At 41.3% G+C, this 18,235-nt stretch overlaps 2 protein-coding genes across 3 annotated transcripts in view; one reads left to right on the top strand and one right to left on the bottom strand.

The window, feature by feature from the left end:
- Positions 1-13,245, bottom strand: part of atg5 (ATG5 autophagy related 5 homolog (S. cerevisiae)) — a 38,293-nt gene extending 25,048 nt beyond the window's left edge. Inside the window, exons 1-6 of one of the 2 annotated variants that reach the window (XM_041942472.1) lie at positions 13,177-13,245; positions 12,560-12,747; positions 11,030-11,157; positions 9,817-9,895; positions 9,419-9,581; positions 5,077-5,171 (exon numbers count right to left, since the gene is read on the bottom strand). In XM_041942472.1, the coding sequence (XP_041798406.1) occupies positions 5,077-5,171; positions 9,419-9,581; positions 9,817-9,895; positions 11,030-11,157; positions 12,560-12,667 (573 nt within the window). In that variant the 5' untranslated portion in view covers positions 12,668-12,747; positions 13,177-13,245. The remainder of the gene's footprint in view (positions 1-5,076; positions 5,172-9,418; positions 9,582-9,816; positions 9,896-11,029; positions 11,158-12,559; positions 12,748-13,176) is intronic. The other variant, XM_041942473.1, reaches the window with a different exon arrangement.
- Positions 13,246-13,518: 273 nt separating this feature from the next.
- dctn3 (dynactin 3 (p22)) lies at positions 13,519-17,629 on the top strand. The gene is made up of 7 exons (XM_041942828.1): positions 13,519-13,673; positions 14,641-14,725; positions 15,275-15,361; positions 15,654-15,737; positions 16,030-16,088; positions 16,173-16,232; positions 16,517-17,629. Exons 1-7 carry the CDS (start codon positions 13,572-13,574, stop codon positions 16,601-16,603), a joined length of 564 nt encoding a protein of 187 aa, XP_041798762.1. The 5' UTR covers positions 13,519-13,571; the 3' UTR covers positions 16,604-17,629.
- Positions 17,630-18,235: the final 606 nt, after the last annotated feature.

The raw sequence follows: 18,235 nt of genomic DNA, 5'->3' as shown, positions 1-18,235 counted from the left end.
ACGCTGAAATGAATTCTAAATTATTTATCGCTCATGGGTCGCACGCCAGGCTGATCTGTCGGACTTCACCATTCGGGCGTCTCCATATTTTAGTGCTAGTCAGAATTTCTCGGCTCCGGCGGGTTAGCAGAAGGATCAGTTTCCCTAAACTTAAGCTTTCTTTACGTAATGCTTACCAAGTCTTTTTGGCTCCATCCACCTGATGAGGATGTTTTCATGAAAGTATTGTCATTTACAAACCCAAGACTGTATTTAGCCATGCAGACAGTTTTGGTTCTATCTGCCCAGATTTTGGGCCGTCTCCAAGGTTTCTGTCTCTAATTCTTATTTCTACCAAAGAAATACTGAAGTTTCTATGAAGTTTGTTAAAAGTGTGTTATTCAGATTATAATTATTATTATTAGATTATTTTTAAAGCTGTGAGTGCAAACAACAGTCCATTCATCTCTATTGAGTATGGGTACAGGCACAAATACTAGAGTCAGGTATCTCAAAACTGAACAAATAAAACCTAAACTATCTGTAAGGTTACTATCACTACAGGGGAGATATCTTGGGCAAACTGCAAGGTATGAAAATACTAGATCGGAACAAACCAAACACACAGAATTCATTATGAAACTAAACCTTCATCTGACTGTGCATGATGATGGACAGATCAGCTAGATTTTTCCCAACAACGCAACATTAACTTCCCATAAAAGCCTGTCAGCGTTGTCGTTGCTTGGCAGTAGCAGACTGATAACAAAACTTGAAGATTTCCCATTGACAGTCATGGTTCTCACAGAAAACTTTACTGTAAAGGCAACGGGCATGTCACCTGTTGCCTCTGGCACGAACAGTTTCCAGCATTCCCATGTTTTGTAATTGTCTGTGTAGTCACCACCTCCCCCATGTCTCACCCAGCCATTACAATATATCTGGGAGGCAATAAACATTCTTCGAAACGGGCCGCTTCCAGAGTACCACAACACAGGGGCGGCTGGAGGTGGACTGCCGGCTCTTGCGTTGGGGGTTTCTGAGTAAGCACTGAGTCACGGAGCGGGAACAGAGAGGTGTACCTGTACAGCAACAATGTAAGCAGTCTTTAAAGAAGGATAGTAATTTTCACTTTCCGCGCAGCGAGACGGTCAGCCCCCTCCGGCTCTTTGAATCACACAGTGGCGTCACTGCTGGAGCAGGAATATGCACTTGCAGCCAAACGAGTTCCGCCGCCAGCCGGAGCAAAGGGCGCGGAGGGCCGATGCGCGCCAACACACACACACACACACACACACACACACAATAACACACATGCAAAAGGTTCAAGAGGAAGCCTTTGACTTGACAGAAAGACAAATGTAAGAATCAGGTCAACACACAAACAGAAGCTTGGGAAGACAGATGAACATGTGCACACGCAAACTCATACAGAAACATTCAAAAAATAAAGTTTTCAATTTGAACTTACAAGGATGTAAACTAGGAATTAACATCTGCAGTTCATACCAGGACAAGAAAGGCGATTAAATGATTTTTAACCTCAACAGCATAAGGTAGAAGCACACACACGCACACACACACACAAATATGTCATCCATGCCCATGAGGTGTCTTCATCTCCATGAGGAGCGCAGGCCAGACGGAAATGAGCCCTCTGTTATTTGGACTGAGTGTTGTCATTAATTCTGTCTGCATCAAACACAGCACATGTTATTTACACTAAAGACCACAATCTGGCTTTGAAGGACTCGGAGCATGTGTGTGTGTGTGTGTGTGTGTGTGTGAATGGGAGGGGGGGGGGATCTTCCTCTGTGTCTCCTGTTAAGTCACCACAGTGACTCTGGTTTGCCAAACAGCCTTGTTTTTCTCAGTGTTTCTGTACCTTTTTCGAACTCTTCGATCTATTTTCTTTTTCCCCGTGCCGGGTGTCTTTGCCGGGTTTGGTCGCATCTTGTCTGGTCTCGCCACAACAACAACTCTGGCTAACAAAACACTGGATTTTCTCCTCAGCAGTGACGAGCTCGGTTACACGATTTGAAACTTGTTACAGAAAGTTTATTTGCTTGTTTTTGTTTTTTATTGTGATGCGTCTTTGACTAAAGGAGAAATCCAGTTTATCACAAACCGGGTCCTTTTTTCTTAGTTTTGGCCCTCACTGCTATCGGTATTATTAAGATTACAGTTAAATGTTGAGATCTGATGTCAGACAATTAGACTGGTTGTGAACAAACAGCCAGGTTAGACAAACTTATTTTGAGGAGAAAACAAAGGCCAACAGTAACATTATTACCCAAACCGCCCACCGTAAACTGCAAACTTCATGGATGGACATTGACAACCTTGCCGACCGTAGTTGACACAGTCGTCCTGTGCAACGATGGATTATTTCTGCCATTTAAAGTGCACTCACTTTTGGTTTACTTGCAAAAAAAGTGGTTTAATCTGACCTGAAAAGGCTGCATCAACTCCAGTCCAAAATGTTGAGTCAACAAGTTTCAAGTTTTTTCCAAACATTTTGTGCAAATCCTAAACCTCTGTTGACACTTATGAGGCCTTTTGGACAGTGAAAGTTGAAAAGTGCCACAGAAAACTGCCAGTATGAGTATTTTCAACATCATAATGAACAGCTTTAGTTTCCACTCGCTTTCTTTCCAAGCCTTCTTTGGCTGTAAATATTTAGCAGTTAGTAAGATGAAAACCACACCACCACCAAAACAATCCAGACTTTTCAGGAATGATGCTTATTTTCTCCAACATGTTTGGAAATCACACAGCGAGGTTGTAACGGGCTTTGATACTCCAATTGTCATGAAACCAGCTCAGCTCATAAAAGGCCGTGGAAACTTTCAATTCAGCCATGAAAAACACCCAAAACTGGAACGGTCTGGGTTTCTCCAGCCCGCCAGCAGTTACGCGCTTTTACGGCTGCAACAAGTGCATGTCTGAGAGGGCGGGTCGCGTTGGTGAGACTGCGTGTTTCAGTCTGCCACTTTAAAGACTTGTGTTTTATTGCCAAACACAAGAATGTTTTTGTCAAAGTGTAAATTTGCTTATTTACGCATTGAAGATGTGAAAGTAAAAACAAAAGCATTTACGAGCTTTTTGAATTTCATGCAAAACAGTCAGCGTTGACAGTGATTGACAGCCGTAGCCCCGCCCTCATTGTTGCGCAAAATGTAAATGCAGCCATATGTGGAGCCCGGCAGGTCTCATTAAAAGCTTGACACGCTCAATAATAAATCATCACAGTGGGAAATTACCGGCAGTCACAGCAGATACGATGACGGAAAAACATGCTTGGTAGGAAAGTTCACTCTTGCAACAAACCATTACATTGAAGTCCTGTTTTGTTCTTAATGTCTCCAAATCTCTTTCTGTTTCATAAGATGTCACTCCTCTCAGTCATTTGAAGCCATATCTATTTTCTGCTCGCTGCTCCGTTTTCTTACTTTATTTTTCCGAACTTGTCTTGACAGGCCCGGACGTTTTAATTCCTTCACAGGACTCGGTGACAGCGAGGGGGGCTTTTCTGTTTTCTGTGACTTGAGATCAAGGCAAAATGCACGCACATTCAGCCGCTAGACTCAAAGCAGACTGTCAACATGTTTTTGTTGCAAGGATCCAGATGTTTTCCAAATCTCCATTTTCCTGACTGGATTGGATGAGAATCTTTAGTGTCCAGTAACATTAAAGGGACTTTAAATTATGTTTAATTACACTGTTGCTTCAGATGATTCCTTCACAGTGCCAAGTGTTATTGGGTAAAAAAAAAAACTTTTTCTTTCATTCTGTGCAATCCTGAACCATTTCATACCCTGGAAGCCCTCAAATGAATTCTCCACACTTGACCAGCATTTCCTGATGTGCACAGAAACCCCCAGCACTTGACTCAAAGCGTGGCACTTTTCTCCCACTGTCTGGCTCGCAGTGTGCTAATGTTTTCCAGGTGAGAATCAGCCGCTTATTCATCTCATTTCTTTTCTTGTCCTCCGAAGGAAATTTCACCTGAGTCAGGATAAAGCTGGAGGCTTGGCGGAAACGTCTGCCTACGCCTCCTGATCCAGGACTGAACCCTGAGTCTCACCCACCAGCTCATCTCGGTTCAGTGGAATTGCATACAAACTGGGGAGAGTCACGGGCATCAAATGTACAAAAGCTGATGAACAACATCCAAAAAAGCACGTCCAACGCGCCTCTGACAGACAATGTTTGTTTCATGGTGTCTGAGAGACTTATTTTATAAGAGGTCACAGGAACAGAAACAGAAAGCTGCTGTAAAACTGCTTGTGAACTTACAAAGTTCACATTCAAATACATGGAATTAATGTTACTCTTGAACATTAGTCACAAATTGAAGGATGGTTATCGAGCTGGGTTAATCTTTGACTTTCACCATTCTAGAAAACAATGAATTAAATAAAACAAACAAACAAACAAACATAAAGGAAACAACTGGGTCTCAGACGCTGACTCGTGCTGTTTTAAAGCGGGTATTATGGCAGGTTGGCTGTTTTTGCCGGCTTTGGATGATAAACTCACACGCTGTATAACAATAGATCATTGTTCATCCGAGTGATTAATTTGTCAAAGAGAAAGTCACACACTCCTCAGTTACACTGTATTTCTCATTGATATCTAGACTGACTGCAGGTGTGTGTGGGTGCCCGGAAGAGACACATTTTACTCATCGTGGTCCATAAGATGAACAGGAATGATCACCTTAATTTATATACGTTAAAAGAAGGAAGGAAGGAGGCCTTTTTTATCACTTCCTTTTTTATCACTTCCTTTCAGCTGCATGTTTTGAATAGAGCATGACTGTAGAGAGTAGTGACATACGAGACAAAATGAGCTAGTGTCTCGGAGGTGGTTTCCCTGCCACAGAGAGAGGCTGTTGTACAGCCATCTGGCTCCATCTGCTGGGCTGACTGGCAAACTTCAGCTTCACTCTCAACAGTCCACAGGCTCAAAGGCTACTGGACAAACTTATAATAACACTATAGGGACATTGTGGAAGGGTAAAAAGTGTGTTGTTTTGTTGGTGTGTGTGTGTGTGTGTGTGTGTGTGTGTGTGTGTGTGTGTGTGTGTGTCACCTGGTATATTCTGAAGGGGATGTATCTGAAGCCTCCCTCCTCGGTGGGATATTCCATCAGCTTCCTGTTCATGGCCCAGAACTGGTCAAACTTATCTGTGACAACACAAATACACACGTCAGCTATTGTGAAATGTCTCGATGATAAGTGATGCTGACTTAATAAAATCTCTATCATCCTTCAGTGGCATGCCTCAAGTGAAGAGTGCACCCTGGATCAGTTTATCTGCCACACAAGTGATATTAGTCTGATCGGCTTTCACTTCATTGTAATGATCATTATTAAACAGCTTATCATCATGTTTTTGTTTTATTACTGTACAGTAAATTGTGACCTAATCTGATGCACTTGTGCAGACAGCAGTAGACAGAATGAAGAGTTCAGTAGGACAGGTTGTCAAACCTCTTTTTTTTTTTTTTTAATACCAAAGGAAGTGTAAGTAAGAAAGTAAAGCTTCATTTCTAAAGCACGTTTTAAGTCACACAGTTACAAAGTGCTTCATACACACAGAAAGATCAAAGTTAATAAACTAATTAGGTAAAAATACGTTATAATATGAAAACACATGAGAGACAAACCAGACCGGAAGGAAAAAAAAACAAAGCCAGAAATGAGGAACTGGAAAAAGGTTTGAATATGAAGATGTTTTTTTAAAGGTCTTATTCTTTCATGACGTATTTCATGATATACATAAAATCTGCGCCTTTTAGACTGCATTTCATTGAGGGAGAGTACTTGATGGCTGTTTGTGTTCAGACACCATCTAACATTTGAAAAGCGTGTCTTCTGTTGTGAAGGCAATAAAGGGGTTTGTTGAAAAGCATGTTTATAATTCTCAAAGTAATTGAAAATCATTCTCAGGCATCATATTGGCAATAGTAGAGAAATATTACAAACAATACCCAGCAGGGGTTCATGCCATCGTTCCCCAGCGTCTTTGAGAATAACCAAGCTACAGAAGCATTTTAAGACTTCTCAAAACCCGGAAAAGGGATTAGCTGCATTTCTAAATATGACAGAATGACGTTCAAAGAGCAAACTCGCAAATGAGATTCTCCAAAAAACTGCCAGAAGACAAGTGTGCATGTAAACATATTCAGTCCTGGCACAGCCTAAAAGCAGACATGGATGAGCTTCAGGGTTTACAGGAAATGTCAATGAAGGGGATTTACAGTTTGTTAATGTTTTGGACTATTCACAACACTGTAAACATACTTCATGGTACAAATGACTTTGTGTTATAATAAGTGTTTAATGCAGCACTTGAAGCAGTTCAGCTCATTTGAAGATGTACTTGCATGATTCTTGCATGTTGGGTTGTATCTGTATGACTCAATGCACCTACTGAATGTTGCTTTGGATAACAGTGCCAGCCAAATAAATGCAATGCGATGTCATTTACATTCCCGAATGGGATTTAACACCCTTTCAGGCAGACATACCAAGTAGCTTCAAAGCTAATTGTTGCAGCAAATTTTCCGTTTGCCTTGGATGATGACAGTAATGCAATTAAAAAAAAAATAGTGTCAAAACATGTGAAAGAGAGTAGCACTGTCCTTTAGCCTAACCTTCACCCCTTCACAAAGACATCAGAGGTCAGGGTCAGTGATGCTGAGGCACCTCTAAAAAGTTGATGGAAACTGAGTGTCTTTTATCAGCCGCAACTCAGCAGGCCAGGTCCGCGCTAACACAGGAGCTTGAACCTTGGTCTTCTCGCTGAAGGACAGTCTGTCATCATCGAAATGATTGCACGCAGCATGTGCTAGTTTCAAACCCTCCACCTCCCCTCGACTCTCGCTTTCACATGAACCTTCTGAAAATCTTCTGTTTTCTCTCCCCTGGATGAAAGCCATCCCCGCTTCTCTCTCTCTGTTTCTGGTCTCTTTTGGATGTGAAAGTTTTGGTTTAGAAAAGGTTTCATCTCTCACTTTCATGTGCAGCATGTAAGGCCAGCTCCTTCTTTTCAGATTAGTACAGGAGCATTAACGTAGTTTCTAACTGAACGCGACAGAAATGATGGTGGTCGTTCCAGTGTTCCATCGCCGACCCTGGTTTGGTTGAAATAAACCCTTAATTCAACGAGTCAGATGTGAGCATATTCTGGCTCTGCACATGTTTTTCTCAGCTGCTTCTCTTTGCTGTTGCTGGACCCCTTGTGCTACTGAGCTCGCTCGCTGACTGAGAATCTGTCGCTGAGCAGCGGCACTCACTCGTTCTTCAAAGGCAGACCATAAATTAGCTAAATGAATGACAAAAATTGCACCAAAAAAAATACCGTTGATGGACTGAGCTACTTCCTGAGTCCGTTCAACTTCTCAACCCGAGCTGTTCCAAGCAATTTCAGGGGAAAACAGCATGAACCACACCCTGAGCTTTTCAAACAGTGAGTGGCATCATCTCCAAAACAACTGTTTTTTTTTTTTTTCATCTTTCTTTCTTGTTCTCTTCTCTTTCTCTAGGTGTGACATTTTTCTCTCTTATTAGTTTCAGGGGAAAGTGAAAGAGCGATAAGCAGCTGACATTTTGTGGGTTTTTGTCTGCAAACCTGCTCAAAGCATTTTCAGTGCCAAATGCACAAAGTACAGTTTTGACAGTTGCATGAAAGTTCTGATCACAAATCGAACAAATTAGAACCAGTTTTCTGACCATCATTTGCATTGCAATTAGTTTAGCTTCCTGTCAACTGTGTGTCACAAGTAGCATGTTAACGTTGAGAGAAAATGGCAAAACACATCTCAAAGGACAATCAGGACCTCATTTATGTAAAAACTTACTGCACAAACTCATTCAAGGTTCAAATTATTGATACTTTTGAAATTATCAAGCAGGAGCAGGTGCATCCTGGCAAACATCAGCATTACTGTTGTAACAATAAATGTACCATTTTCAGTGTTACCACATTCTACCACACAGGCGAATACAGTGTATGACAGTATATTCAAACATTTGCTAAAACGAATGAGACATTCGCACAGTGCTGCTGACATTATAATAAAGAGCCGCCCTCTGTAACCTGGCTTGTTCATACAACAATGAATAATTAACATTTTTAAAACAAGTGGTTTAACCTTTGTAGGTCTTCACCAGGCTTCCAAACAGCAGATACTTCAGTTTATTATTTAATATGTTTATAACTAAAGCAGAAACAATGAGTCAGTTAATGATTTTTTCCATGAACATAAGACTAATTTAGCTTCGATTAACCAATAATCGACTATTTGCAGGTTCCACTCTGCCCTTTTTTCCATTTCACATAATTTCACGCTGAATATCTGACTTTTGCTTCTCATTTTTGGACAGAACAAACGTCACCTTGGGCTTTCAGAACTGACGGGCATGGGCGTTTTTCACAATTCTGACAAATAGCTGATTCATCTCAAAAGCAATGAACAGATTAATCGATAATGAAAAGAATTGTTAGTTGCATCCCTGTAAATAACAATTCAATACCCTAACACTGCATGTTGCATGTTGCACGTGTGTTTCGATCAGTGATGGGTTAAATGCAGAGAAGTAATTTCCCAGTTTGGTATTTTAAAAGTAAATAAACTTAAAAAAAACTAGTAATTCAACAGAAAAAAGGAGTTACTGTGTGCTAATCATTAATCATTGGACAGGAGGAGAGGCATGACAATTCAAAATCAAAACAAGGCAACATATCTTTATATTAGTGACAGGCCCAGAGGGCAGCTGCATCACCGGTGGACAAAGTGTTTATTGTTGCTTTGTTTGATCAACTTGACCTGCAGTGATTCCAAGAATCTCACACTATGTGTCGGGTTTTGTTTTTCAAAGACCAACACAAACCTCAAACTTGGGAATCCATCTCCCCTGCCCCCATGCGCCCACACCCACATCACAAGCTTCCAATGAATCAGCTCCACCGCCCCAGCTTCACCTACACAAACCACCACAATCACAACCAACAGCCAATAAGAAATCAACCTGTCTGGACAGATGGGTGGAAGCGGAAAGGGAAGCTGGTGGGTGGGAGAAGTTTTGGAAGTGGAGATTTCAAAGACTGCCATCAGACTAAAGAGAGTTTGCAAGTCTGTGTGTGTGTGTGTGTGTGTGTGTGTGTGTGTGTGTGTGCGCGCGTGTGAGGAGCATGTGTGAATCTGCATGTAGGCGTGTGAGCTGCAAGGAGATAACATGTGTGCATGTGAGTGTTAATGAGTGAATGTGTGTCATTTCCCCAGCAGCTGCTTGTGGTCTTTCTTCTTTGAAAGAGTGTGTGTGTGTGTGTGTGTGTGTGAATCTGCCCTCCTCACCTTTTAGCCTGCACATTCACAGCTGCTTATAGAAATGCGTGTGCTTTGGTGTGTGTGTGTGTGTGTCTCACCGTTCTGCAGGCCCATCCACAGCTGTTTGTGGTCTTTCTTCTGCATATCATTGACAACTTGGCTCTTGTGCTTGAGGGCGTCGGCCTCCTTGATGCTGGACATGAAGTGAGCCTCGATCACAGAGTTGGACGGGCAGTGGAGCAGGTCACTATCTGGAAAACTCTGACACATGCGCAGGACAACGATTTTATTTAAAGTTGGTGATAATTCTTTATGGATTACATGTGTCATTTGATTCATTGTTTAAATACAAATACTCACTATTGGAGCTTTACAGCATTTCTTTTTTTAATTCAGAATACAGTTGAAAACAAAATGCATTTACTTTACATATAGAATATAAAGTGGCATACTGTGGATACTGTACATGAACACACATACTGTGAGTGATGCTCACCTTAAAGTGCACAGTAATGCTCCAAGGTAAGACAGTGTTGGAGGCATGGAGGTCAAACAGAACTCCAATTGGATAGTGCCTGGAAACCGGAGAAGCCAACAGGAAACAATGTTACTGGAGAAAACTTTGTTGGACTGCAGCTCATCAGCTCAACATCACAGAGACTGAATTCAGCTCCCAAGGATAAAAAAAACTAGTGGTATTAACATTATTCGCTGTAAAATTGCTAAACCAACCAGCCAAATCGCCTGTTTCATCAGCCATCTCCAGGATGACAACAGCATATGACCTCCAAATTAAAAGTCTCACTACTAAACTGTGTATCTATTTTTTTTTAAATGTCAAGCTTAATTGGTAAGTTTATTATATCATATATTACATCTAAAATTAAATGATCATTTAAAATGACAGGAGAAAGGCAGTAGAATGTCACATTTAAGAGGCTGTAACCAGTAAACATTCTGACATTTTTACATACTAACAAATTAAGAAAAGACTATAAAGACTGATATCTGATGTAATTTCTCTAATGTGTTTCACTTGAATTACTGGAACTTTGACGTACTGTCAAACAGGATCTTCATCTTCTGTGTTGCAATACTGACACCTTGTGGCTGAACTTTGTGGCTGCAGCCTGTTAACTGGTTGTGCGGCTGATCTCAGAAGAGAGGCAGATTAAGAAACTTCCTACAGGCCCATTGTTAACATCAGTACAGGCTACTCTGCTGGCTGTGAATGAATGGACTGCACTGCAGGTGACAACATATGAAAACACTGCAATGGCTCTGACTGTTTATAGCATTTGCTGGAGAATGTGGATGTTTACATTAGGCAGTACAACAAGGTACACAAACAAGGGGAGCGTATTTCCCGTAAGTCCCGTGAAACACAATTTAACAGTTTGGGAAATGGAAACTTTATTTATTTTCAAGCTGACACCAAAATACAACACACTACAGTGATCCAGCTTTCTGCTGATGGTGCTTGTTGTTATGTGGTGCAGATTTTATATAAGGTGGGAGGGGCTGGCTGGGTGAGACATAGGAGGAAAAATCAAAAATTATAGTCTTGATAAGAAGAGAATGAGAGGTAGAAATGCACTGAATTGCTCTGCTAACCGCCAGTGTAGCAACTCGCGATGCACTCACACACCCAACCTTGTTTCCACCGAGAAAACCCGTAATATGAGATCATCTGACAATCATTCTCTCACCATTTCAGTGGCGTCCCTTCATACTCGAACCACATCTCCTCCACATCCTCGGCCCTCATCACTTTGAGGAAGTGTTTCTTCACCTTGTCTGTAACCAGAGTCAGGTAGCTCACCCTGGGTAACAGCAGCTGAGAGAACCAACAGTAGAGAGGAACATATGCAATTTAATATTACTGAGAACACGGTACTCTTAAATGCTCAATTCTGATAGGTCAATCGCCAAAATTCAGCGTTTATTTTTTTAAATAGACTTTTTAATGTATGACGCTGAACGCCTAAATCAACTACTGTGGGCCTTTTAAGCGGTAAACCAAACTCTGTTGCCGGCTACATCTCTCTCAGGTCTGGGATATCCCGTCACTTCTCCACATTTGACATGATTACGCTAAATAACTGTAAAGGAATATGTTGTCCTGCGGCAGTTTCTATGCAATGTACGTGTTTACTTTCAGAGCCGCTGTGCAGTGCGAGTGGTGACAGAGTAGGCTCATTTTAAATCAATAAAATATGTTTTGATGACTGTTTTGTGTCACATTATTGAACGATTTAGTAGTAAGCCATGCACTAAGCACGATAATGTTATGTCCGCTTCGCGTCAGGCTTCTATGCCATCCTGTCGGGGTTTATTTCTCCATAGGGACCTGCTCACTATACATTATCCCTTACATAAAAGGGAACTATTGCTACGCAATAATTAATAGGCAAACTGTGTTTACATCCTTTTATTCAATTGAAATTTTTAAATTTGTAACTTGTGCTGCCACTTGGCCAGGACGCCCTTGTAAAAGAGAATTTTAATCTCAATGGGCCAATTTTCCTGGTAAAATAAAGGTTTATTAAAAAAATAAAAAATAAAAAAGTGTGACTGAGAACTACGGCAGAGGGGTTGCAGTGAAAGTGGTTGTGCCAGATGTGCTTATTGAAAATGAGAAAGTTGCTCTGTGTTGTTCTCACCATCAATGAGCTCCATCGACATGAGAACAAACACAAGCTGAACAAATCAAAGTTTCTACAAAAATGTATTTTCATTTTCGAGGTGCATATCAGCTACAATATGACCAGTAGAGCTATGTGCTTTAAACTGTGCTGCCATTGTAATGACATTAACCCTTAATGCATTCAAATAAACCACACACAAGACTTTGCCTCTTCTTTGCTTTAAGAATAAATCTGCAAGCATGATTTGGGATTTTAAGCACAAAGAGGCATTGTGTGGGCTGCAGACTGATGAGTTGCTATAAAGTAATAATGGGTTGAATGAATGAAAATTGCTGATACATTTGCTATAATATTTTCCTGCTAGGAGTAACCTTTCAGCCGTATACACTGTTGTTTTCCTGAACATGAAGTCATTTGGTGTGTATCTGAAGTCATTCTTGCATACTGATGTCAGTTAGAGCTGTAGACTGAGAATGGGGCTTCTAGGAAGCATGGCGGTGAGTCTCTAAACACTGGTGGCAAGCAAGAGCAAAAATTAGGTCTGGCCTTAGGTTTTGTGGCCATGTGAAGCAAGAAAGTAACTGCACTTACATAGTAGGGCTCGGCCTCTCTCTCTGTAACCTCATCCTGGTTCAGGGTGAAGCAGGTGGGGATCCGGCCGAACCAAACGTCTCTCAACACGTCCTTGTCATCTGCCATGCTGCTGCTGCTCCCAGCGGCACATAAAGGATGAAGTCCCCAAACACAGACTCCGAAGTCCAAGGGGAGACAGTTCGCTGCTGTCAACAACACAACAGAGCAGACAGGCGAGCACTAATGAAACTTTTAGCAACACAATCCGAGAACCAGAAATGAAGCTGGCAGTGTAAAATAAGCTAGTAGCACCTTGACTCAAATATTTCAGGTTTAGGAACGCCACATATGTTGTTATTAATTCGTTAGGGAGCTTAAAGTCCATTAGAAAACAGCGACTCACTTGCTAGACTTCCACACTAACTCCAAGGCTGTCAGACTACGCAGATGTAAGGCTAATTCAGAAACTAGACGTTAGCTTGAGGGCTAGGTAAGCTAACTTAGCTAGTGGAAACATACCAAAGAATTGTTTACAGTTAACAAATGTGCTTGCTCCCTGGGTATTGTTGTTGTTGTCCTCAAACACAAGTGCCTTGTGTGCAAGGAAGAGATGGTGATACGTGAGAAAACCTTACTTTTTGTCGATGTTTTGCAGTCGGCTTGGATACTAGAAGGGCCGTAACTGTCGGTGTTGTCATTCCCCTGCTGTCACCGGAAAATAGCTGAAAATCCCATTCGTTGTAAAACAGCGACCACTAGCGGTACTCCCCTTTACTGCAATAAAAAAAAAACAATGATTCTAAAATTATTGACACGTAGGAACTAAAGGTAAAATTTTGTTTTATTAAGCATCAATCTTAAATGTTTTAAAATGACTGTAGGTCACTCAATGTCACGGAAAACTATACGTATTTGTAAATCTATCCAGTCCATCAAATATGCGCGTCATCAACATGCGACGTCGTTTGTAAAGCACGTATATCAGGGAGCTGTTTGGGTTCTGCTGTGTCTTTTAGCAGCTTCTGCTCAAATGGATAAAAAAATGGAGGTGGATAACCTGGAAATGCGCCTTCAGGCGCTGGAGAGCCGTATCTATGGCGAGAGAAGAAACAAAAGTGGAAAACCAGTCAAGGTTCGCCCAGAATAATGTCTATTATGATGAGTTGGGGTTAGCAAAGAAGCTAGTTAGCTGTTAGCCTAGCAAAGCTAACGATCGCTCTGTCAGTAGAAATGAGTTAACGCCCTTTTTATTGTATGCACACTGGCTGTATAACAATTATTCAGAATACGTTTTGTTAGAAATTTTGACAGCTGTTTACTCCAATGTAAGACAATAACAACTGTAATGTGTTTGTTTCCCAGCTAGATTCCTATCGTATTGTTTTATGTCTTACGGTGTTATAGGTTACCGTAAATATAGTCTGTACCTTATATCTAGCACCTTAAATTAGCTGCTAGGTTAGCTATTTAGTCGGTAAGATGTGCAGCTTTAACGTGGCTAATTGGAAAGTAAATGCAAAAACGACGCACCAGCTGCAGCTAATTTTAGGACAGTTACGTGTTATTATATATCACACAGTTCACCATAGTACTGACCACTTCTGTAGGCATACGAAGTGTTTTAGACCGGTTTCATATAAGTGTACACTGAGTATTGTAATGTTTTGGGATGTGTAATACTGCACTGAAATTAATTCACTGGTTTCCAATGATTCGGGAAAACAAACTTATCCATCTGAAATTCTGGGATGCTTTAATAATAGTCAGCAATAATCTTAAGTGTACATATTTTGTTGGAAATTGGCTAAAACATGGCATTATCCTTTTGAGCCCCTGAATGGGGAGTCTCATCAGAGCATCACATGATGTGATCAACACTGAAGTGGATTTGTTTGCTGGGGGATATTATGTTTGCTAGAGTTGAGGAAAGTGCCAGTTCTTAAGTGTCCTGTTTAAGAAGTGTTTTAATAATTTCTGACAGCTGATGTTGCACAGAAAATGTTCAGAGACATTAATTAATAAATTGCAATGACCCTCCTATACCCCTGTCTAACCTCCTCACTAACATTTAATCTAATCATTGTGTTTTTGTCCTGCAGTGTGCTGAGTCCCTGGCCAGGATTCAGGCAGGTCTTACCAACACGGCCAACAAGAGAGAACGAGTAAAGATCCTGCACAAGAAGAGTGAGTCACACACTGCGTTTCATCATCAGTTTCATCAGGCTTGAGACAATTTTATTCATTTCTTTCTTCCCATGTAATTATTTTGAATCATTTTTACGTAATTTATTTACACCCAAACAGTTACTAATTATTCAGTATTGTGCTATGTTTGCCATGAAACCATGCAACTGTTTATCTACAACACTGTTTTTTTTCCCTCTGCATTTTGCCTTCATTTCCTCTATTTGACAGTCAGTTTAGAGATATACAGGACACAAAGCTGAGGGAGGGTTATGCGGTGTAATAAAGGTCCCCTGGCCAGGAGTTGAAATGTGGACGTTGCTGTTATGTGGTATGCACTATGCAGCTTAACAATTAGGCTACCAAGGCCCCAAATATGGAAATATTTTATAAACTAACATCATTTTTGGTGCCCACTGAACATTAAAAACAGGAAAGTGCTATGAAGTGTCATAATTTCACAACAGTGCTTCGATGAATTTTTCTCTAGTCAGATTTTAGACTGTGTTTGGCTCGCCTTTGATCATATTTGTTGGTGTTGTGGTGCAGTCGAGGACCTGCTGAAGTACCTAGACCCCCAGTTCACAGACCACATCACTGTACCTGATGCCATGAAGCTGGAGTTCATTCTTGCTGGTAAGAACCAGGAGGACTCTGGGCTAGAAAAATCTAATGAAAAATAACACCTGTTTACCACTGCAATCAAATTTATCTCGTAGAGTTTATTTTAGGACTTCCTTATTTATATCTTGGACATGAATCCGAATAGTTCCTGTACTTGTAATGTTTAATGTTTCACATGTAAAGTTCAGTGTTATGTATATGGAAATTATCACATGAACAGTAAATCTTAAATTGTTGAAGACTAAAAGCAACTTAGATCTGATTGAGTATTCTCTGTGACGCTGCTGTGTGTTTGTCTGTACAGAGGAGGACTTCCTGCTTTCCCAGGCTGCTTTGCTGGAGCAGGTCAGCAACTCGCAGCCTCTGCTGGACAGCACATACATCAGAGGTGAGTTTCAATCAATACATGAATCATACATGTCAATGTAGTGAGAACTTTGATTCACCAACAAATACACGGAATACCTTTTATTAAACACCTTTAAAGTCTTCACTACATGTTCATATGAGTCTGGACAGACATGGATGTAAAGTATAGCTGGTTGGTGGAGACAAACAAGGTGCTGATTGTAGTTATTCAGCAATGTTGTGTTTTGCAGTTGTTGCATCATTTGAGGTGAAACACTTTGATGTTTATACCCATCAGGCCTGTGTTAGCTGAGTGTTTCTGTTGTCCACAGACGTACCAGAACACGCCACCAAGCTGCAGCGCCTGTCGCAGATTCACATCAAAGAGCAGGTAACCCTCCTCTTCCTCTCTCTCCATCTGCCTCTTTGTGTGTCCCATTAGGTTTCATCTCCTCCATGTTTGTCTTTTCCACAGGACCAAACTGAGGCTCAGTCACAGGAAGTGAAGAAGCTTTTTGAGGAGTACAACAAAATGGTACACTTGTATTTTTCCCAGATTATTTCTTTTTTAAATTTCAGTGAAATACACTTTATGACATGACAAATTATGATACACAAAAACTGTGAAAGTGAAAGTTCATGTCATTACAAACATCTTCATGCGCTCCCTCATCTCTTGGGGGATAACACATAAATAATAAAAACATAAATAATCAATTTTTAATTTTTAATCCAACAGCATTAACAATCCAACTGTATTGACATAAACTGCAGCTGGGACAAAGCTCCACCCACTGACCTCTGACCTGTGATTGGCAGATGTTCCTGCTGTCAAAGCAGTTCACCCAGTGGGACGAGACTCTGAGGAAGCTGGAGGAGGCCAAGGGCATTCGGCCTGTGGAGTAGCTGCCGTCAACACGTACACTTCTGATGAGGATGAGGATGGTGATGGTGAAGATGACTGCACTGTGGTGGGAGTTTTAAATCAGATCAAGTGTTCCATATGTAGCTTGCTCTTCCCCAACAAGTCAGAACAAAAGTGAAGGAAAATGGATCGTTTTACTATTTTGTTTTAGCTGTTTTTTTTTTGACACTAGAGTTTGGTTGAATCAGGCGATATGACGTTGGTACCCTGACAGCCTCATTCCACGATATTGTTGGTTTTAGAAAACTCTCCAGCTGAGGCAAATTATCTCACTGAAAACACAGTGGATCTGGTGGTTCAATACAAGTTGAAATGTCTTGTAAAATTGATTTTTTTTTGCAGTAGTGGAGGGAATAAAGTCCAAATTGAGAACATCTAATTTCTCTATTAAGAGCACCCACCAGACAAACGGACCCATCAGGCCTTCAGATGTTTAAGAAATGAACAAAGCGGTTTTCACTGTATGTGACGGTGTCTGTTGTTGAAATTACAGACTGATGTGTCTCCCAGCTGATGTACCAGTAACACTGTTCCACCCATACCACCCCAGTCATACAGTAAATATAAATGGGAGGACTGGAGGGAATGTAAACTGTAACGGCGTCCATCTCATGTGACTCTTCATCGGTCGTCTGGAGGAACTCGCTCCCGTCATGTGACGCATGGCTTCGAGACGCTGCTTGTATTTATTTTCAGACAACAGAGCCGTTTATGCTCCCACATTTACTCAACTTGCAACACATTCCAACGCTGCATCTCTACTGCAAGCCAGTCACAAGACTGGTGCTCTTCACTCATTCACACAGACACACTCACTCTGTTTCACACACACATCCTCTTCAAGGCGTTAGACTTTCCCTCCTGATGCCTCCTGAAAAGATTTGCAAAAACTGAAACTAGCTTCGTCATTCTTTCCAGCATTGTGGTTTTACAATGTTATGTGTGTCTCATGTGTTATACAGCATGACTGCGGTTAATACAATAAATATTATTACTTTCTTTGACTATTCCAGTGTGTGACTGTGTGTCTGTTATATATAAACTGTTTAAACTGTAGACAGGCGGAGTCAAAGTGTGCCTGTTTTCACCTTGTCAGGCTGACTGCTTTGAAAGTTGTGCCATGTTTCTGATTCAACTCACAGTTGTCAAAATAGTCTTGCTGGACAAGCAATGCTGCAGTGTTCTTTGTGCAGTCTTGAGATTGAGATTATTATTATTATTAAGTGACACACAAGGAGTAGCCTGAGTCCAGACCTCTAGATCACTTCCCATATTTGTTTCAACGGACTTTTGACTGATGAATGAGTTCACTCCCATGAAGGAAGGACCAGCCAGTGACGTCAGAGGCAAATAACAACTTTCTGACTGTTGACAAAGATTGTGTGTTGAAAAGATGCTTCACTCGGTAGTGAGGAACTGATTCACTTTACAGTCTGCAGCAGAGGTTGTTCACATCACTTCTTTTCCTGCATGCCCCCCCCGCGCGCAGCATGGAGGATCTTTGGCTGCGTGTTTGCACCAGTAGGAAGGCGTCTGTTGCCAGAAGGCTGGACGGGGACTGTCCGGGCGGGAGGCGGTTGGTCGGTGGAGTACCAGCGGAGCGGACCGTCATG

This window comes from Chelmon rostratus, chromosome 8, assembly GCF_017976325.1.
Source record: "Chelmon rostratus isolate fCheRos1 chromosome 8, fCheRos1.pri, whole genome shotgun sequence".
In the NCBI taxonomy this organism is placed as follows: domain Eukaryota; kingdom Metazoa; phylum Chordata; class Actinopteri; order Chaetodontiformes; family Chaetodontidae; genus Chelmon; species Chelmon rostratus.
The sequence above is the reverse complement of the archived record's forward strand: the minus strand, read 5'-3'. Positions and strand labels throughout refer to the sequence as shown.

Bases quoted from the DNA above. Each gene is read 5' to 3' on its own strand.
- dctn3 (XM_041942828.1), top strand. From the start codon at position 13,572: ATGGATAAAAAAATGGAGGTGGATAACCTGGAAATGCGCCTTCAGGCG. The intron at 14,726-15,274 runs GTGAGTCACACA...GTTGTGGTGCAG, and splicing joins AAAGATCCTGCACAAGAAGA to TCGAGGACCTGCTGAAGTAC. The intron at 15,362-15,653 runs GTAAGAACCAGG...TTGTCTGTACAG, and splicing joins GCTGGAGTTCATTCTTGCTG to AGGAGGACTTCCTGCTTTCC.